At 40.9% G+C, this 22,949-nt stretch overlaps 1 protein-coding gene across 2 annotated transcripts in view; it reads left to right on the top strand.

Annotated features, from left to right (window-relative positions):
* LOC120534440 (NACHT, LRR and PYD domains-containing protein 3-like) overlaps positions 1 to 22,949 on the top strand; it is a 53,202-nt gene that overhangs the window by 18,612 nt on the left and 11,641 nt on the right. For both annotated transcript variants that reach the window (XM_039762012.1, XM_039762011.1), the window contains exons 2-6: positions 3,424 to 3,577; positions 4,781 to 4,947; positions 5,128 to 5,302; positions 14,364 to 14,429; positions 14,519 to 16,235. In XM_039762012.1, coding sequence (XP_039617946.1) covers positions 3,499 to 3,577; positions 4,781 to 4,947; positions 5,128 to 5,302; positions 14,364 to 14,429; positions 14,519 to 16,235 — 2,204 coding nt within the window. In that variant the 5' untranslated portion in view covers positions 3,424 to 3,498. The remainder of the gene's footprint in view (positions 1 to 3,423; positions 3,578 to 4,780; positions 4,948 to 5,127; positions 5,303 to 14,363; positions 14,430 to 14,518; positions 16,236 to 22,949) is intronic.

Genomic DNA, 22,949 nt, shown 5'->3' with positions numbered 1-22,949 from the left:
TGTGATGGTTCGAGTGAGGAACCCAGCAAGTGGATCATTGTGAGTTGTAATTTTGGAAATATGTAATTAATTGCATTCTTTTAATATTTTCTGGCTCTTGATTTTTCACTTTATTTTTTGTATTTTGCTTGTGCATTTTTTTTTTCTTCATATGTCGGACTTCTCTTTGGATTGCTTTTGGAGGCAAATCATTTTGTTCCTTTCCTTTGTTTTTTTTTTTTGTTAAACGCTCCTTTGACTCATCAGCAGCTTTAAAACTTACAAACATTCTAAGCAATCAGTCCGTTTATAATGCCAACTATAATAGCGAGGATAATGTAAATAGTAAAGTGGAAAACTTTAATTCTAAAGTAAGAACTGCTGTTGACATAGTTGCACCTGAAAAGACAGTGAAAAAATCCTCTAGTACTGTTATTCCATGGAAGACCCAAAGAGTGTCTGATTTAAAAAGAACATGTCGCAGAGCTGAGCGTAAATGGAGGAAAACTAAACTAACTATCCATTATGAGATATTGAAGGCTAAAATATCAGAATACAATAACAAAGTCCGCCTTGAGAGGCGCTGCTATTTCTCTAATATTATAAATAACAATGCTAGTAATCCCAGAGTCTTATTTTCTACAATTGATTGTCTGTTAAACCCAGGTAACACAAAGGAATGCCCCCAGAATACTTCCACTGAAACCTGTGAGAACATTGCTGTATTTTTCAATTAAAAAATTAATGATATTAGAGATAACATAGTATATCTCCCCAACACTGCAGAACCTCCAAAGCCCCGGTACTCCGTTATAAACAAATGAAATGCTTTCACCAGGATAGATTTACCTGAATTACATAGTATAATCTCTCAACTGAAACCCTCCACCTGCGTCCTTGACCCGATACCAACAAGGTTTATCAAAGAAGTATCAGGCGTGCTAATTGACAATATTCTGGACATAGTTAATTCGTTATTAGATATGGGGGTCTTTCCAGACTGTCTTAAGACTGCTGTAGTTAAACCCCTGCTCAAGAAAAATAATCTTGACCCCTCTGCCTTTGAAAAATTTAGACCCATCTCTAACCTGCCCTTCTTAAGTGAAATTCTAGAGAAGGCAGTCATTTTGCAATTAGATGACCACCTCAATAAACATGCTATTCTTGATAAATTTCAGTCAGATTTTAGAACAAATCACAGCAGAGAAACTGCACTTGTTAAAGTAGTAAATGACTTGCGGGTAAATGCAGACTGAGGCCATTTATCTGTTCTCATCCTCTTAGATCTGAGTGCTGCATTTGACACCATTGATCATAATATTCTTAGAAATCGCCTTAGTCAATGGGTGGGCCTCTCTGGCAGTGTCTTAAATTGGTTTGAATCCTACCTGGCAGGAAGAAAATTCTTTGTTAGTTGTGGTAATCAAATCTCAAAGACACATGATATCCGATATGGTGTTCCACAAGGCTCTATCCTGGCTCCACTGCTTTTCTCAATCTACATGCTTCCGTTAGGTCAGATTATCTCAGTTTACAACGTGAGTTACCACAGCTATGCTGATGACACACAGCTGTACTTATCAATAGCACCTGATGACTCCGACTCTCTCGATTCACTAACACAATGTCTTACTGGTATTTCTGAATGGATGAATAGTAATTTTCTCAAACTAAATAAAGAGAAAACTGAAATTTTAGTAATTGGTAGTAATGGATTCAATGAGGTTATCAGAAATAAACTTGATGCACTAGGATTAAATGTTAAGACGGAAGTAAAAACCTTAGGGGTAACCGTTGACTGTAATCTGAATTTTAAATCGCATATTCATCAGACCACTAGGACAGCATTTTTTCACTTAAGAAACATATCAAAAGTTAGACCTCTTATATCATTGAAAGATGCTGAGAAATTTCTCTAGTGCTTCCCACAGGCTCACCAGCACTATACTATCCATCTTCATTATGTCACTGATGAAGACCTCCACGCTTTTGTTTTCAGTCGACTAGATTACTGTAACGCACTCCTCTCAGGACTACCCAAAAAAGACATAAATCGTTTGCAACTAGTGCAGAATGCAGCAGCTAGAATCCTAACTAGGAAAAGAAAATCCGAACACATTTCTCCAGTTTTGATGTCACTACACTGGTTACCTGTGTCATTCAGGATTGACTTTAAAATTATGCTTATGGTTTATAAAGCCTTAAATAATCTCGCTCCATCTTATATATATACACGTTATATTCCAAATCGTAACCTTAGATCTTCAAATGAATGTCTCCTTACAATTCCAAAAGCTAAACTTAAAAGAAGTGGTGAGGCGGCCTTCTGCTGTTATGCACCTAAAATCTGAAATAGCCTGCCAATGGGAATTCACCAGGCTGATACAGTAGAGCAGTTTAAAACACTGCTGAAAACACATTACTTTAACATGGCCTTTTTGTAACTTCACTTTAACTTAATACCGATACTCTGTATGTTCAATTCTTCATAATAACTATTCATAGTGGCTCCAAACTCCGTACTGACCCCTACTCTCTCTTCTGTTTTTCCGGTGGCCTGCGCCACCACCACCTACACAAAGCATCATGATGCACCAACATTGATGGACTGAAAGCCAGAAGTCTACATGACCATCATTTTCAAGTCCTTCCATGAAAACCCTAAATACAAAGAGGACTGTTTCATTTATGTTAGGTAGAATGCCCAGAGGGGACTGGGCGGTCTCTTGGTCTGAAATCCCTGCAGATTTTATTTTTTTTCTCCAGCCTTTGGAGTTTTTTTTTTTCTGTCCACCCTGGCCATCGGACCTTACTTATTCTATGTTAATTAATGTTGACTTATGTTTATTTTTTATTGTGTCTTCTATTTTTCTATTCTTCATTTTGTAAAGCACTTTGAGCTACATTTTTTGTATGAAAATGTGCTATATAAATAAATGTTGTTGTTGTTCCTTTCTTTTCTGTGAATTTTGCTACATTTTTCTATTTTGTTTGCAATACATTTTTTCCTTTCTGAAGACTATTTGTGGAACTTGTCTATCATAGTTGGTTTTCCTCTCTCTAGTGTGGCATTTTTGTATACTTTGGTACTTTTTATAGTCATTTTGAACTTTCAAAACCATCTGCCATTTTTGAGGTCTACTAGGCCGGAAGCCAGCCAGGTTCAAGCTGGTGTAAAACAAGCCTCTTTTGGACGAGCTAGTGAGGTCTAGACAGATTTGTGGTCATTTTTGCCCTATTTGCATCTTCAGGTCACAACAGATTGCCAAAGTCAGAAGAGCTACCATGAAAAACCTTAAGGGTGCTACACACTTAAAAATTAGAGAAGATTAGCACTGAATGTCTGAAAGGTGCCACTTGTTTAAACGAATGACAGCTTGAATCTGCCATCCCTCTGGTCAGCTCGTCATTTTGTCAATTTTATTGTCTGTCTTGTTTCCACAGTCTCTGCCTGCTGAGAGCTCACCTGAACTTTAATGAACAGGAGTCGATCTGCCACTCCGATCATAAAATCTCAAGATGAGTAAACATGACTCAAACGAGAAGTGTGTTTCAGTAATTTCTAAGAAAAGAAGACATGATGTTGATGCTCTGCATGGTGAGAAAAGTTTGGCAATGCTCTTCTTGAGTTAAAACCTGATCCAAAACTCTTTAAAGTCACACAGTTTATAGAGAATGCTATGTGTTTATTTATTTATTTTTTTTTAGTACCATTTGATTTTGTGAATGTACTGTACACCAGATTGACTGACAACCAATATTAGCTAATTTACAGGAATTTAGATTTTTTAGATTTCATTGTCTGCTGTTTTCTCTTACAATTTGGATTCTGTTTACCCCCAGGAAACTGGGCACTGCTTTTTACAATTCTCTTCATGTGCACTGGAGCAAAACTTATGACATTTACGTGTGTGGTGGGGTTGTTATATCAGCTATTGAGGGATTTCAGACCCAGGATACAAAATGAAGAGGAGGAGATGAAGGTAGTGGTAGTGATTATTGAGACTAATTACTTTTCTTTGTTGAATTGAGCAGAACTGAAAATGAATGATTAAAGATGTGGTTAACTTGGGAAGACCCCATATTGCACTTTGAGTGCTTTCTAGGCTGATTGCATAAATGTGGTGACACTTACCCAGGAAAAAGTATTGTAAATATTGAAAGGGGGGCTGATCAGACCTGACTCTAACTTGGCCAAAGGTGTGGACCTCATGACTTGCTGCCGATCTGGGTTTTTCATCCTTGATTGTCGTTGATGATATTGACTGTCATTGCAGTACAATTTATATTCCATCATGCTTACTGTTCTGGTAAATAATCAAGCCTTGACACACAGAGGTTTGGGGCAGCCTCCCATATACTTGAAAAGAGGCTGCAAAATTTGAAGAGAGGTTGAGAAATTGGTCTTTACAGGCAAGAGTCCAAAACAGAACTGCTTAGGTTGGTAAACATGGTGGATTTATAATAGAAAGTTAGGAAGAAGAGGGATCTTGGGACCGGAACTGGAAATGAGGTAATGAGGTTGCAGCTTCTTGAAAGGTGGAACCAGAAGTGACATCTTCTGGAGCGGAATTTACCACATTTTTTCTGCGGGGAGATAAGAGAAAAGGATTAATGCACTCTGCCATCCCCTGGTCAGATCATGAATTACTTTCTTTTGAGCTCTTTAGCTGCCTCCCATGCACATGTGTGTGACACCGTGAATAGATGAGGCTTGTCTGGAGTCAGGATAGTTAGCCATATCAGACAGACCTCCTGACCCCTGAGCCTCTTCATTTTTGTCTTTTCTCTTTTCCTTCAGGTTTGACACAAAAGTTTCCTGAAGTTATAAAAACATTCTCTCATGGTGATCTCCACATGATCACAGAATACTACAAGCCCTTCCTCACCTATGTGATTGAACACGACATCACAAGCATCCTGGAAAATCTGGTAACCAAGCACATCCTCACCACTGATGAGGCCAAGGTAGGAGAGTCTAACTGTTAGTGCTACTAGCAGGGAACTGAGAAGAGCTACTAAACTTGGGGGAATCGTCAGAGACTACCTGATCCTCCATAACAGAACTTCCTTTCTTTGTGAGGTCATCAAGCCAGACTCCATTATTCACCTTTTAACTGAGCCTCTGGTCACTTGGTTGTCTTTCAGAGTTTCAAAGCCAAAGAAGAAAGTGAGGGACAAGCAGCTGTGGAGGTCTTCATCAGTGACATAATGAAGATGGATAGTATAGTGCTGGTGAGCCTGTGGGAAGCACTAGCTGAAGAAATTTTGAGATTTCCATCACCAAACCTGAGCAAAATACTGACAGAGGTGACAGAGCAGGGTGAGCTAATGGATTCTTGCATACAAACACAAGGAAGGGGAATGGAGGGAGAGACTCAGGAACACAAAACACAGTGTTACTGTCTGTGCGCCGTTTGACACACGGCTGCCAGGTTCACCACTTACGATGAGATACCTATGTAATGGCCTAGAACACCAAAACTTTGAGTTTCTAACTTCCTCTTTTATGTATCTGCTGAAGCCTTTAACACTAGAATTACCAGAGCCAATGAAAAAACTTGTAAATCCAGCCCACCTTAAATCCCTTTGCACCTCTCAGTCAGCCTCTTTTGTCTTCTAAATTTGTCGATAAGCCCAAGCAGCAAGCAGCCTGCTATACCATCCCCCCAACCGCTTTAGAACGAGCAAGAAAAGACGTTCTCCCAGTTCCTGCCTTGATTGATTATCTGGGAGTGAGCTACCCAGAATTGTAAGGGGAAACAATTTGATGTGTGTTTTGTGTCTACAACAATCTATGTAAACGCATCGTTTAAACAGAAGCATTTTTCATGTTATAGTAATAAATAACAAAATGTAGACATGAACTGTATGTTTGATTTATGTTAGGTAGATTGCCCAGAGGGGACTGGGCGGTCTCTTGGTCTGGAACCCCTACAGATTTTATTTTTTTCTCCAGCCTTTGGAGTTTTTTTTTTTGTTTTTTCTGTCCACCCTGGCCATCGGACCTTACTCTTATTCTATGTTAATTAATGTTGACTTATGTTTATTTTTTATTGTGTCTTCTATTTCTATTCATTTTGTAAAGCACTTTGAGCTACATTTTTTTGTATGAATATGTGCTATATAAATAAATGTTGATTGATTGATTGAAGGCTGATGGCCAAATATCAAATAAACACTTTAACAAAAGGTACAAGTACAATACGACAGCTTCCGTGGTGCAGTGGTAAGAACTGCCAATTTATAATCTGGAGGTAGTGAGTTTGAAACCGGCTCCCCAGCAAAATTTACCATTTTGAGTAGTGAGCTGCTCTTATTGTTAATATTATACAATAAAAACATACATTTGATTTGTGTCTGTAACAGCTGGTGTAAAAGTTAGTTTTTTTTTTTTTTCTCCTTCACTTTTATTCTCTCAGTCACGATCATGATACAACACCCACCCCCATCCCAGATCTGACACGATTACTTTTTATCTGAAACTGGGAATAACTGTAAGTGTGAGTAGTGTTTGGAGACAATGGAACTGGAAATTCTCTGATCTGGAGTTATAAAAGTCGACACACAAACGCTGGTGAATCTGCCTTCTTCGTATCTCGCCGTCACTTGAATTTTTTTATTCAGTTTTATTGAGTGTTCCTGCTCATGCTGAATTAGTATGCATCTTATGGTCCATGATGTCAAAGCCGCACTGACAAAAAAAAAACAGACATACAGTAGGTATATATGATATTTGGAATAACTCATTTTATGACCTATATATTACATTCCGGAAAATATTGTGGCACTGATGCAACCTTATTTATATTATTTATATTCATTCGCACGCCTTCTTGTGCTTGTAATCGGCAGAGGTGGGTAGTAACGAGTTACATTTACTCTGTTACATTTACTTGAGTAACTTTTTAAAAAATTGTACTTCTAAGAGTAGTTTTACTGCACCATACTTTTACTTGAGTACATTTGTGAAGAAGAAATGCTACTCTTACTCCGCTACATTGGGCAACACTCGACTCGTTACTTTTTTCCATTTACATGTTACACTATATTTTTGCCAGATAGAAGCTGCCACTGGATCTACTGCATGACTGTTTCACAATCAGATGTAGCAACAATAATCACATGGCTCCGTTTCACCAATCCGACGTAGCCATGCAGTCACATGACCACACGCAAACTGTGGCGGCATAGACACTGCCTGACTGCTGTGTCTGTGTATTGGAGAGTGGCAGGTCCAGCTACAATAAATAACCGCGCTGTCCCTGTTTCAAGCTAAATAAAAATGGTGTCACTAAAGTATTGAGACTCCGCTTTGTGTTGTGGGGTGCAAGACGGGGACTTGCACGTCCCAGCACACACACATGGTCGCAATGCTGTAGTAAACAGTATACACTCGTACGGATGCTGACTATATGAGTGAGGCATGCCGACTGATGAATGCCCACAATCCCGCAGCGAGAGAGAGAAGAACCACCAGCTCAGTTGTGATCACGTGACGCTCGGCAGACAAGAGTATACGGTAAACTCGTATTGCAAGACCTTGCTCGTTTATCAAGTCAAAATTTATTAAAAATCTTAGCTCGTCTTGCAAAACACTCGCAAACCAAGTTACTCGCAATCCAAGGTTCCACTGTACATGAAAAATGAGAGCCAACTCCTGCTGAAGCTTAACCATCACTTCAGTGAGTGAAGAACAAGCACGTTTTAACCAAACATGCACAGACACAGACAGTCAAGGAAAAGTGACACTTCTTGTACGTGCGCAAGCTGCCTTGTTCTAATGTTGTTTTCTGTCAGCTGTGTTATTTGGAGGGCAAGTGCATATGCAGTATTATACTGTCAGTGTACAGGATATCTTGTCACCATAAGTAGTTTGCACTGTTCAAACATACATGTTACTTACTGTAGGTAATGGCTTCAAAAGCTTTGTTGTGAAAAACTGAGATTTGGAACTTCGTGTTGTTTGTGCATGTTTATTTTGTAAAGATCTTATTTATTTTTACTCATTTTTTTATTTTATTATTTAGAAATAGCAGAATTAGCACATTATATTTTTGTCTGTCTTATTACAACATTTCTCAAAAATAATTTATTATGATTAAACAGTTACTCAGTACTTGAGTAGTCTTTTCACCGAATACTTTTTTACTCTTACTTGAGTAATTTTTTGGATGACTACTTTTTACTTCTACTTGAGTAACATTATTTTGAAGTAACGCTACTCTTACGTGAGTACAATTTTTGGCTACTCTACCCACCTCTGGTAATCAGTGACCGTTTCCCCGTCCCGTCCCACCCCCCCCCCTCCTCTTTCCAGTCTTCACATGCTGCTGTATGGTGCGGTTTCTTTTGTACTCCAGGATGTACGGAGAGGTCAGTTCCGCGCTACAGGCAATCGCCAGATTCAAATGTTAGCAGTTCCCACACACCCAAGGACCGTCCTTCCTACGTTTATGACATGTGTACCTGTTGCAATGTCCACACTTCTCTCTATGCTGTGGTTGCAGTTACACTGATTGACTGAGTTTGCTTTATTGGGAGAAAGGGAGGTCTTGGAACAGAAGCTTGTAGATGTTGCATCCTCTCTTGCTTTATCCATCGCCTTTCCTTGTAAGAAGCGACGAAGAAGCTCCTCTGCAAGGTGAGCCATGAACACTCTTCTTTTCCCAGTGGCCCCCGTGCATGTCTTGTACAGTACGTGTGTGTTGATCACTGCCAGGTCAAGCTTGTTGTTGCACACCACAACAGGCCACCTGCGTGCTTCTGCTCACACTGAATAAGCTCACACCTTCTAGTGCACAATGTCAACGCAGCAGCAGGCAAAAAAGAACGACAAATATATGTGACATTTTGAAGAAATCATTTTATGACCTGAATAGTACCAATCAGAAAACATTGTCGCACTAATGCAATATTATTTGAAAATGTACTGTGTCAGACTGGGTGTGAATGTATGGCATTTCTAAAAGTTAGCTTTTTTCAGTTTTATTCTCTGTCACGGTCATGTTCTCCCTCGAACCCCCATTTCTGATCTGACTCTAACTAACAGAGCGAGTATAAATTCATACCCGATCCGATGCCATTCGTTTTCAAATTATGTTGCATTAGTGCGACAATGTTTTCTGATTGGTACTATTCAGGTCGTACAATGATTTCTTCAAAATGTCACATATATTTGTCTCTCTCTTTTTTTTCCAGCACTGTGTTGACATCGTGCACCAGAAGGCGTGAGTTTATTCAGTGCGAGCAGAAGTATGCAAGTGGCCAGTTGCTTGTGCTATATAACAAGCTTGACCTGGCGGCGATAAACGCACATGTACTGTACAAGGCATGCACGGGGGCCACTGAGAAAAGAAGAGTGTTCATGGCTGACCTTGCAGAGGAGCTTCATTGTCGCTTCTTACTTGAAAAGGCGATGGATAAAGCAAAAGAGAATGCGACATCGACAAGCTTCCGTTTCAAGACCGCCACTCCCCCCAGCCTCTTCAGTGTAATAGTAACCACAGCATAGAGAGAAGTGTGTACATTGCAACAGGTACACATGTCGTAAACGTAGGAAGGACGGTCCTTGGGTGTGTGGGAACTGTTAATATTTGAATTTGATGATTGCATATAGCGCAGAACTGACCTATCTGTACTATTCTTTCCTCTGCATGTCCCAGTATACAAAACAAACAGCACCATACAGCAACATGTGAAGAATGGCAAGATGGTTTGAAACGCAGTCACTGATTACAAGCACAAGAAGGCGTCCGAATGAATATGAATAATGTTGCATCAGTGCCACAATGTTTTCCGAAATGTACTATACAGTGGAACCTCGGTTCACGAACGTCTCGGTACACATACAACTCGGTTTACGACCAAAAAGTTCCCCAAACTTTTGCCTCCGTTCATGACCACACATTCTGTATACGAACAAGCCAGTTTCCCTTTCAGTTTGTGCGCGCTGATGATTTCTGCATGTGTTGCATTGTTCTCGGTCAGACTGCGGGGCTTGCACATGCGTGCATGTTTTCGCTGTGAACTCTTTGTGCTCTATTTCATTTCCCTTCTGGTTCGTACACGCCGATTACTGTATTTAAGCACGTGTTGTGCCGCTCCCTGTTCATTGTTCTCAGTCAGACGTGCATGCTTTATCTGTGATCTCTCTCTGTGCTCAACAGTATTTTGTGTGCTTTTTCAGTTAGCCATGGCTTCTAAGCAAGTGAAGACTGGTGAGAAGAAAGTTTTGCAGAAAATTAAAATCGAAGTAAAGAAAGAAAATATTGAATAGTATTGAGCGTGGCATTTGTGTTACTGATCTTGCCGCCGAGTAAAGGAAGTCAAAACCTACGATTTTGACTATTCTAAAGCAGAAAGAATCTATTAAAGCAGCTGATATTGCAAAAGGAGTAAACAAAGCCAGATTGCCAGTAATGTGGAGGGCAAACACGAAGGGTTGGGTCACAAGGACTTTGTTTTTGGAATGGCTGCATGAGGTTTTCACTCCCACCAGCTAAACAGCTAAAAACGCCAGAAACCCAAGAAATCACACGAGAGAAAACACCTGAAGGAAAACATCCCTCCATCGCGAAGCCAGACTCTCCCTCAAAACTGTAACCTCCTCACTTCATGCCAGAACTCGACTCATGCAAGGTTAGTTTTCTTGGTGGTTTATAGTTAGCTTTTGTATTACGAATTTTTCAAATGTTCATTTTTCGGTTCATAGCGTGAATTGTTGTGGTGTTACTTTTCACTTTTTTCAAATGTTCATTTTTTTTCCCCTGTGCTTAAAACTCATTAAAAAAAGTGTTTATACAGCGATCGGTTGCAAGGCTGTAGCGCGAACTCCTGTAATGTTATTTTCTTGGTTGCTTGTGGTTGTTTTTTAAATAAAGTGTTTAAATAAGCTTTTTATTTTATTTTTTAAATAAAAATGTTACATATTGCACGGCCATATCAGGCTCACTCTTGATATCCGGAGGAACATTGTGTCTTATGTATTGAATGACTGGGACAGGTTCAAGGTGTGGACTGATGACATTACAGGAGATAATTATACTACACAGGAGCACTATAAGAGTGAAATGCTTAACCCTTCACCTATGCTTCTGCATGTGAGTTGATGGCTGCCGCTGAATTGTCGCTTTTAAGTGTACCGAAATGGCCAAATATTTTACACCTTTGGACAACCGCCAATGCCTCTTAAACATCTTAGATTGACAGGTGACGATTTCAGTATTGGGCACTTTGATGTTTATGAATGATTTAACTCTCAAAAGCTGGATGTGATTTTATCGATGAAACCGGTTGTATGCTTACAACGCTTGACAGATGCCGAATGTCACTTCAACACAACAAGTCCTGCAAATACTAACGTGATTGAAACAAACCATCAAACTCAAACCGATTATGACAGCAGCAATCCAAGCTGTGAGAAAACAGTAAAAAGGAGGCGCGTCAGACATCGTGGTACATTTTCTGATGCAGCTAGACGGAAACAACTTTGTGACGATGCCGCCAAATACTCGCAGAAAAATCCACAAGTTAATAGAGACGCTGTTGCTAAATACTCGCAGGCAATTCCACAAGTTCATAGACACGCTGCCGCTAAATATTCACAGGTAAATCCACAAGTTAATACCGGGAATGCCTGTTAAACATCTTAGATTCACGAGTAGCGATTTGGGTAGTGAACACTTCGATGAATGAAACCTGTTATCTTTACAACGGTTGACAAACACAGAATGTAACTTAAACACAACACGTCCTCCAAATACGAACCTGATTGAAAGAAATAATGATAATCAAATTCTTGATGACAGCAACACTCATAACAGTGACAAAACAATTACACTGACAATGATGTTACGTTATTTTTAAAATGTTTCCTTTTCTTTTTCATAACTTCTTTAACACACTACTTCTCCCGAAGCGCAGGTATTTGCTAGTTTTTAATAAAACTACTGCAATATGTTGACACCAATAAAAGACTAACCTTATCTACAAGCAGTTCATGCTGTCATATAAGTACATGTATCTAGATCAGGGGTGCCCACACTTTTTCGGCTTGCGAGCTACTTTTAAAATGACCAGGTCGAAATTATCTACCTACAGTACATTAAAAATGATATATATACATAGTTTTACTGTCAAATAATGCAAAGAGTATGCAACACATGTTTCGCCCTTTACGTTGCACCATGGCGTGTGGTTCGTTTTTGACCGCATGTAGATCGGGGTAATTGCATTCATGGCATTCGTAGTCTGAATCACAATCTGATTGTATGGGTGGTTACCTACCAGGTAACGCTTGTGTAGGCAAACATCCGCCACGGTGCCCTCTTCAGCTGCAAGAAGCAGATCACAGAATGTTGCAAAGTTTTACTGTCAAATAATGCAAAGAGTACGCGACACGCGTTTCTCCCTAATTCTGGGCTCATCAGGCGTACACACTCACTGCACCCCCTCTCGGAGAATCGAACCTCGGATGTCCGCGTCAGAGGCGAAGCCACGGCGTGTGGTTCGTTTATTGGACAGAATGTAGATCGGGGTAATTACATTCATGGCATTCGTAGTCTGAATCACAATCTGATTGTATGGGTGCATGTGGGATGACCAGCGTGTTAGAAGGAAAGAGATCTCAGACTGGCTGCCCTGTGTGTCAATCAAGTGGCAAATGTCATAGGGAAGATATATGATAGACTAATGTTTTTTAAAAAAATATATATATTTTTGAATGCAACATGATCTACCTGATCAGATACTGATACACTTTTTCTAAACAATGCCCCCCGCTTGCTGTTGCTCTGAAACACCGCCATTTCAGCTTTTACTGATGCATCCAGTTTCTTGTCATCATTCTGTGATGCTAAGTTACTTGGCACAGATAATGTGGATGCAACAGACTGCAATTTCAAGTTGCTGTTCAAAGCTGTTGTCTGACAGACGTCAATGAAGTCTGCCCTGTCCCGGCATTCGTGAGCTGCCGAGTGCAGACTCCTCCCAGTCCACTATACTCGGCCTTAGTCGGAGCCGGGAGACTGATGACTGCTGCTGGCTGACTGAATTAATCTGCAAAACACTACACCGTGGGCCAGTCAACCGTGCCACTTTAATTATTTTCAACTATAACTCTGTTATTTCTTGATCGATTTTTATACTTTTACATGCTATACAGTATATACGAGCTTGGCCATTCCCAGTTTCCCGGGAATTACAGTAGTTTCATTCACAGGAATGCGGGAATGAAAAATGTCCGGGAATGGATTCCCTAGTTCTAACTGCACCACAGAAGCTGTCGTATTGTACTTGTACCTTTTGTGAAAGGGTTTATTTGATATTTGGCAATCAGCCTTCACACATTATACAGTTCATGTCTACATTTTGTTATTTATTACTAAAACATGAAAAACGTTTCTCTTTTAACGATGTGTTTACATAGATTGTTGCAGACACAAAACACACATCAAATTATTTCCTCTTACAATTCTGGGTAGCTCACTCCCAGAAAATCAATCAAGGCAGGAATCGGGAAAACTTCTTTTCTTGCCCGTTCTGAAATGGTGGGGAGATGGTATAGCAGTCTGCTTGGGCTTATTGAAAAATTTAGGAGACAAAAGAGGCTGACTGAGAGGTGCGAAGGGATTTAAGGTGGGCCGGATTTACGAGTTTTTTCGTAGGCTTTGGTAATTCTAGTGTTTTTAAAGGGTGAGTGGTCTCACCATATTGATTTAGTATCTGGTGTGGTGCTGACCTCTAAACGTCATCTCTCATGACTGCACATTTGACTTGCATGTTGCCCTTGCATAGGCTATATGCTATAGATCATGTGGATCTTCAGTAATAATATATTTTGTTCCTACTTGTACTGGGAGTCACAGATTTAATTGTTTTCCACCACCCCTGGTCTTCTCACCCACTTCATGTCCATATGTGGGACACCTTTTGGTTTTTTTTTTTTTTTATTATTTTCCTAAATTATTTAAGGATTGACAGAAACCCGGTGGTGCTCATCTTTCTTTGTTTTTCCAGAAGTATCACCCTTAGATTCCGCTTAGACCTAAATGCGAGTTCTTGTTTTCTCCAATAACATACCTTGTGCTCTCTTTGACATGATAGACTCACAATATGTCTGCTATGCCTGATGCTGTGTAGCTGGTCATTTTCTGGGTCTTCTTTCCTGAACAGTAAATTTCAAGCTTCACAACATGGACACATATTACTGGCCCTCCCTCTTTCTTTGGGCATTAACATCTTCTTGTAGCCACATAAACTTCATGTTACCTGCAGTCTGTTCATTTTTCCTGTTGTGTTTCTGGTTTTATTATTCATTGTGCAATTTCATATACTTGTCTTAATCTGTCCTGCCTCCTTTGTCTCTGTTGTTGTTTGTCAAGGACCAGAGCTGTTGACTGACATCGAAGCCAGTTTAAAATCCCCTCCTATTGACGCACATATTAAAGGTAACCCCACTGGTCATCTCTCTCTGGCCATCAGCTTATCCATTCTTCTGCTCCTTAATTTTCTCACTTGTTTTCATTTTGACTTGCAGACCTTCATGACTTGCACAGAGGTGGTGTGTTACAACCCCCAATACCTCTGGAGGATCAGGGTTCTCCTGGATATCCGCATGCTAGTGCTATGGGCTCTGAGAGTGGATACACAGAGCTGATGGTTGATGACCGTTACATAAGGACCTACAGTGAAAGGTACCATGAACTTGTTAAGATAGGCAATAAAGATGCAGAGCCGGTGGAAAAACGGACAACGGAGAAATGTGACCAAGTCTGGATGAAACAGCTTTTTAGAAGAAGTCCAGGAAGTGAGACTACCCCTCACATTGTAGTGGTCAGTGGTGTAGCTGGAATTGGTAAGACCACCATTGTCCAGAAGATCATGCTTGATTGGGCCAGAGGCACTCAGTACCAAAGATTTGCATTTGTGTTCTTGTTTAAATTCAGGGAGTTCAACCTTTTAGACATTGAGACAGAGAGACAAATTTCTCTGACTGGGCTGATTGGAAGGCACTATAAGCATCTCGGTGACCCAAAACTGAAAGAAATCCTGCAGAAACCAGAATCACTCCTTTTTATATTTGATGGAGTGGATGAATACAAACACAAACTGGACTTCAAACAGGAACAACTCTGCACAAACCCAGATGACCCCTTTCCTGTCCACATCCTGGTCACCAGCCTGGTCAGTCGGGCATTACTGAAGGGCTGTTCGGTCCTGATAACAAGCAAACCAACAGCCTTGGAGACGCTGGACATGAAAAGAGTCGATTACTTTGCAGAGATCCTGGGGTTCTTTCCTGAGCAAAGACTGATGTACTTTAAGAAGTTCTTTGGTGACACTGATCTGGGCACCGAGGCTTTTCGGTATGCGGAAGACAACCCCATCGTCTACACCATGTGCTTCAACCCCTCATACTGCTGGATGATTTGCTCTGCATTGAAAAGTCACTTCATGACACCTAAAGAATTACGAGGCACTGCCCCCAGAACTGTCACCGAGGTCTTTGTCATGTTCCTTCACAACATCCTTAGCAATCATAAACAAGAGGCCGAGGACAAGCAGGGGATTCTGGTCAAACTGGGAAAAATGGCTTATTATGGAGTGGAGAATAGGACTCTTGTGTTTTATGACAAATTTGAGATGTCTACCTTTGGTCTCCAACTAGTCCTCTCCTCCCCGATCCTCAAAGAAATCCTGCAGAGGGAAAGCAGTCTGGATCACACAACATATACATTCAACCACCTCACCCTGCAGGAGTTCATGGCCGCCTGCTTCTTCTATCTTGATCCATCAGGGGATATTGAGGAGCTTTTTGTGAAGATGGACACCTGTAAAGATGGCCGGTTTGTGATTTTCACTCAGTTCTTGGTAGGACTGGCCAGGCCTTCTGTGCTTAAAATACTGGGGGGAATCCTGGGGGACTTGGAGATGAAAACAGAAAAGCGGGTACTGGAGTGGGTGAAGAAAAAAGCTGAAAAGATACTATGGAGTGAAGCTGCAAGCAATGTTCAGCTAATAGTGTGTCAGTGGCTCTATGAGACTCAGAATGACTACTTAATCAGAGAAGTCATTGGGAAGGATTTAAAGTTGGACTTTAGTCATAGAGGTTTATCCCATCTGGAATGTGATGTGCTGAACTCTGTCATTGGCTGCTGTGGAGAACTCGGGGAACTTGACTTGTCATACACACTTCTTACCCCAGAGTTCTTCAGAAGACTGGCACCGTGTCTCATCTGCTGTAGAAGCATCAAGTGAGTAATAATACAAATAATAATCCTACATTTTATTTATATAGCGCCTTTCCCATGCTCAAGGCACTTCACAGAGTTTAAGATAGAACGGCAGAGTATATAGCATTGTACAAACCAGATAAATAAATAAAGAAGATTAAGACAGTAAATTCAGAGAAAAAAAAACACCTAACGGACAGCATAATTGATGGTCTCGTGCATACACACACAGGTTACGTGAGCATCTTGACAGAGAGGTAAACTGAGAGAAGGGTAATAAAGTCAAGTAGAGCTAAAAGCCTTCCTGAACAGATGAGGTTTGAGTTGTTTTTTAAAAGAATTCATGGAGTCAGCCGATCTGATTAATTTCGGTAGGTCATCCCAGAGTCTGGGCGCTATACAGCTGAAGGCCCTGCTGTCACCCATGGAGTGTAGATTAGTGTGGGGCACAACAAGATTGCCAGAATCAGAGGACCTTAATGGGCGGGCAGGCACATAGTGATGGAGAAGGTCACTGGTGTAGTTTGGCGCAAGGTCATTTAAGGCTGTGTAGGTTATTAGTAGAAGTTTATATTCGATTCTGTAAGACACAGGGAGCCAGTGAAGATGGAGCAGGATGGGTGTGATGTGCTCGCTGCTGCTGGTTTGAGTGAGGACTCTTGCAGCTGAGCTTTGAATAAGTTGGAGCTGTGATATAAGATTAGAAGGGGCACCTGCCAGCAGCGAGTTACAATAATTATTGCGGGATGTGATAAAAACATGGACAAGTTTCTCGGCATTAGAGAAGGAGAGGAAGGAGCGAACACGGGATATGTTACGGAGGTGAATGTAAGAAAGTTTCTCAATGTGGTTTATGTGGACGGAATAAGAAAGGGAGGAGTCAAAAATGACACCAGGATTCTTCAAGAGCATCTGGCTGCAGCCACTCCACAGTAAGCGGAAACACGTCACCGCCACAGTAGGCAGAAACGCGTGACCTGCTTAGGTACATTGGTGACCTGCAAAGATACATTGGAAACCACACAGTGTAAATGTAACAGCATTGTTTGCACTTGTAACTTTAAAATAAAAAGCTTAGTCGCTATTAACAGTCATGTAGTACCTTGTAATCAATCAGAAAATATATTGTCATAGTTTTATACATTTTACGCATTAAAAAACACTGTTAATTAGAACTATGTTTATTTCTCAGCAACATCAACAGTAACAAACGCAATTTAGTTTTTGCTGTCAAAGTCGATTGTTCTTAATAAACCTTTTATTCCAATATATTGCAATACGGGATACAACACAAAAACAACATTTCGTGTGCGACGTAACTGTGTTCAAATTTGAAGTCGCGTGTTTCCGCTTACTGTGGAGCTCAACACCTTCTCACTGTGGCGGTGACATGTTTTCGCCTACACCTTACAGTGGCTGCAGCCAGACCCTTCTCAGATTTTTTGCAGTAAAGGCAGGTCTGATGTGATCACCACCAAGATGGACTGGGAAAGAGATTTTATTAAGTTTCATTTTAGTCCCAATTTGCAGGAGTTCAGTTTTGTTGCAGTTTAATTTTACAGAGTTCTACTCCATCCAGGTTTTAATTTCACTAAGGCAGGTTGTGAGCTGAGAAAGTTCTGAAGTTCCACTTTTAACATTAAGTAGAGTTGAGTGTCATCTGCATAAAAGTGCAGCTACGAATAATATGGCCAAGGGGAAGCATATACAGTGCATCCGGAAAGTATTCACAGGCGCATCACTTTTTCCACATTTTGTTATGTTACAGCCTTATTCCAAAATGGATTAAATTCATTTTTTTCCTCATAATTCTACACACACCACCTCATAATGACAACGTGAAAAAAGTTTACTTAAGGTTTTTGCAAATTTATTAAAAATAAAAAAAACTGAGAAATCCCATGTACAGAAGTATTCACAGCCTTTGCTCAATACTTTGTCAATGCACCTTTGGCAGCAATTCCAGCCTCAAGTCTTTTTGAATATGATGCCACAAGCTTGGCACACCTTGGCCAGTTTCACCCATTCCTCTTTGCAGCACCTCTCAAGCTCCATCAGGTTGGATGGGAAGCGTCGGTGCACAGCCATTTTAAGATCTCCAGAGATGTTCAATCGAATTCAAGTCTGGGCTCTGGCTGGGCCACTCAAGGACATTCACAGAGTTGTCCTGAAGCCACTCCTTTGATATCTTGGCTGTGTGCTTAGGGTCGTTGTCCTGCTGAAAGATGAACCGTCGTCCCAGTCTGAGGTCAAGAGCGCTCTGGAGCAGGTTTTCATCCAGGATGTCTCTGTACATTGCTGCAGTCATCTTTCCCTTTATCCTGACTAGTCTCCCAGTTCCTGCCACTGAAAAACATCCCCACAGCATGATGCTGCCACCACCATGCTTCACTGTAGGGATGGTATTGGCCTGGTGATGAGTGATGCCTGGTTTCCTCCAAACGTGACGCCCGGCACTCGCACCATAGAGTTCAATTTTTGTCTCATCAGACCAGAGAATTTTGTTTCTCATGGTCTGAGAGTCCTTCAGGTGCCTTTTGGCAAACTCCAGGTGGGCTGCCATGTGCCTTTTACTAAGGAGTGGCTTCCGTGTGGCCACTCTACCATACAGGCCTGATTGATGGAGTGCGAGAGAGATGGTTGACCTTCTGGAAGGTTCTCCTCTCTCCACAGAGGACCTCTGGAGCCCTGACAGAGTGACCATCGGGTTCTTGGTCATCTCCCTGACTAAGGCCCTTCTCCCCTGTTTTATCTTGGTAGAGTAATATATAAATTGCTCTACTTTCCCCTATTGTATTATTAATATGTAGCCTTAGAATGCCTAATCTCACAGACTTACCACTGTTTATAAGGTATTAGTGTACAGTATATAACTTATCCCCACCTTCCCTTCTATATCTATAACCTCAGTAAAAAGACAAGCAGGAGTTAAGTTACACATAAAATAATGTATTACTGATAATATTCATAAATAATAGCAATGCAATACATTTAAATATTGGCAACCATACAACCTGATTAAATGGTGATGTATAATTCAGGTGGCACAAAGACTTGTAGTTACTTAAAATGTCTCTAGTTAAGGCATCATTGGTGCTCAGCTTTATGCCACATGTCTGTTCAAAATGGCTGAAGCTGTGCTCTTCATTGTGTTTTCTTCAGTTCATGGTGTGATGGTCTTCTTCAGTTGTTAGCAAGAGAAAGATACTTCTACATCATCACAGGTTAGCAAGAGAGATGCTTCTTCATCATATGTTGGTTAGAGAGAGAATGTGGTTGAGCAAGCAAATTTATAGGTTTTCTGTCCAAGCCCTACAGCCAATAAGCTAACCTGGCTTTATTTGGGGGATGAGAGAAAGACTTTAGCAAAGAAACACCCGCCAAACTGGTTTAAGACACATCCCCCAAATCCTGTCGTAAAATTACAAAGAAAAGTCGTAAACTGGGTCAAACACAAATGCCTCTCACCAATGTAACACTAAATTACAAATAAAGACATACAAAACATTTATCAAGTTATATGCAAAATCTTACATCACAACATCCCCCATTCACTCAGTTTAGATGGCCAACCAGCTCTAGGAAGAGTCCTGGTGGTTTTGAACTTCTTCCACTTACGGATGATGGAGGCCACTGTGCTCATTGGGACCTTCAAAGCAGCAGAAATATTTCTGTTACCTTTCTCAGATTTGTGCCTCGAGACAATCCTGTCTCGGAGGTCTACAGACAATTCCTTTGATTTCATACTTGGTTTGTGCTCTGACATGAACTGTCAACTGTGGGACCTTAAATAGACAGGTGTGTGCCTTTCCAAATCATGTCCAATCAACTGAATTTACCACAGGTGGACTCCAATGAAGCTGCAGAAACATCTCAAGGATGATCAGGGGAAACAGGATGCACCCGAGCTCAATTTGGAGCTTCATGGCAAAGGCTGTGAATACTTATGTACATGTACTTTCTCAATTTTTTTTATTTTTAATACATTTGCAAAAACCTCAAGTACACTTTTTTCACGTTGTCATTATGGGGTGTTGTGTGTAGAATTTTGAGGAAAAAATGAATTTAATCCATTTTGGAATAAGGCTGTAATGTAACAAAATGTGGAAGATGTGAAGTGATGAATACTTTCCAGATGCACTGTAAATACAGAAGAGAAGAGGGCCGAGGACAGAGCCCTGAGGAACTCCTTGTGTGACTGGCGCTGAGCTGGATCTGCTGTTGCCAAGACTAACAAACTCTTGCCTATCAGTCAGATAGGACTTGCACCACTCGATGGCAGTGCAGGAGGTACCCAGCATGTTCTCCATTCTGGACAGTAGAATGTCATGTCTGACCTGAGTGTCAAATGCTGCACTGGGGTCTAATAGAATTAATATGCTGGTTTGTCCAGAGTCTGCTGCCATAAGCAAATCATTGGTTACCTGTAGCAGAGCAGTTTCACAGCTGTGCCGCACCCTGAAACCAGTCTGAAAGGGTTCCATCAAGTTATTAGTGGTTAAGTAATTGGTTGAGTTGGGAGGCTACAACACGCTTAAGAACTTTTGACAGGAAAGGTAAGTGGGAAATAGGCCAAAAGTTGTTAAGATTGTCAGCATCAAGACCAGACTTTTTAACACTGGGGTAACAGAAGCGATTTTAAAAGAGAGCAGTACAGAGCCGGAGTCAAGGGATGAGTTTATTATTGTTGTAATAGTCGGGATTATGGCATGAAGGCGGGATTTAAGTAGTGTGGTGGAGATGGGGTCCAGTACACAAGTAGTCGGTCTCATCTTACAAGGCAGGTCATTATCAAAAGCAGATGTGACTGGTGAGAACTTAGAGAAGGAGCTGGATGGAGTGGGAAAACGGGAAGAGATATAAACAGATGATGATGTATTTATGTTATAAAACCTTCATGAACTTTGTTTTACTGTCTCTGAGCACAAAGGATTATTATTGTATCTATAGCAGGTGGCATCAGATCTACAAATAGATTGTGTTCAGTGTTAGGAAATGCAGTGTGTAAAGATCGTTCTGCTTAGAGTACTCCAGCTATTGTCTTTTCCCAGTTTTGTCAGAGTTTGGGCAGGTTTTACGCACCAGCAAATTATAGTTCCATGGGCTGAGCAGGTGCTCCAGTGTGTTCTGGGCAAGTTATTTTGGTTTCTTTTATCTTTAACTAGCCGCCCCCCATGGCTCTGCCCGCGTATTAGTGAAACAGGACAAACTTTAAACATCAACAAACAAAAAGGTATCACTAAGCACAGGCAAGTTATGCTCCAAACCGTAGAGGTAGACTGACTCCCCACTCCTGATGTCATGCTTCCCACTCCTCTCAGACCGCAGCCTCTGTCTCGGATTAGCGCAAACATATCGCTCCTGCAAGCGAACTATAATTCTTGGCGCAATGACAGAAGTCGAAAAATCAACCAGAATATTCAAGCTAATTCTAGAAAATAAAACCTGATCTAAATCCGTTAAGTAGTTCTCTTGTTCGGTAGCTAAGCAGAGGTAAGGTATATGCACTGCAACTGGCACGTGAGCGAGGAGGGCTTCGGCCTGCTGTGTGTCTCTCAGATTTGCACAAATCGGTACCGCAAGCAATCTATGATACTTAGCATGATGAGAGAAATTGCAAAATCAACCAGAATGTTCATGTAATTTCTAGAACAAAAACCCAATCTAAATCCATTAAGTAGTTCTGTCATTCGGTAGCCAAGTGGAGGTAAGGTATATGCACTGTGGCTGGCGCATGAGCGAGGAGGGCCTCAGCCTGCTGTGTGTCTCTCGGATTTGCGCAAATAAATCGGTACCGCAAGCGAACTTTGATACTTGCCGCAATGTAATGTTCCAGCAAATTCTAGAAAAAAAAAACCCAATCTAAATCCGTTAAGTAGTTCTCTCGCGAACAACAGACAGACATACAGATAGATGTTTTTTATTAAGAAGAAAATTAAACCTTTTTAAACTGAGGGAAAATATGCCAATAATTATTTGTTAAGGATCTCTTTGTATACCACATTGTGAGTTCGGCCCTCCGGTTGTAATATGACGAAGCTGCGCTGAGCTTACTCTTGAGCATGCAACGTACAGTTGGCCATATGAACAGTAATCTTGTCTCAAATCTCACAGCTTGGATTGCTGCTTTCATAATCGGTTTGAGTTTCATGGTTTGTTTCAATTACGACAGTATTTGCAGGACTTTTGTTGAAGAGACATTCGGCATCTGTCAAGCGTTGTAAGTATACAACCGGTTTCATCGATAACTTCACATCCAGCTTTTGAGAGTTTAAACATTCATAAACATCAAAGTGTCCACTACTGAAATCGTCACCTGTCAATCTAAGATGTTTAAGAGTCATTGGCGGTTGTCAAAAGTGTAAAATATTTGGCCATTTCGGTACACTTGAAAGTTACAACCAAACAATTCACTGGCAGCCATCAACTCACATGCAGATCCATAGGTGAAGGGCTTAAGCATTTCACTCTTCTAGTGCTCCTGTGTAGTATAATTATCTCCTGTACCGTCATCAGTCCACACCTTGAACCTGTCCCAGTCATTCAATACATAAGACACAATGTTCCTCCGGATATCAAGAGTGAGCCTGATATGGCTGTGCAATATGTACAAAGAGAATGGAAAAGGTAGGTGCCATCTCCGGGCATGGAAACCACTCGGGTAAGTGACAGTTCTTTGATCGATGGGTGATCACTTCGATAGACATGTTAATGGGGGTACGGTTGGAATGATAA

Source organism: Polypterus senegalus, chromosome 8 (genome assembly GCF_016835505.1).
Source record: "Polypterus senegalus isolate Bchr_013 chromosome 8, ASM1683550v1, whole genome shotgun sequence".
Lineage (NCBI taxonomy): Eukaryota > Metazoa > Chordata > Cladistia > Polypteriformes > Polypteridae > Polypterus > Polypterus senegalus.
The sequence above is the reverse complement of the archived record's forward strand: the minus strand, read 5'-3'. Positions and strand labels throughout refer to the sequence as shown.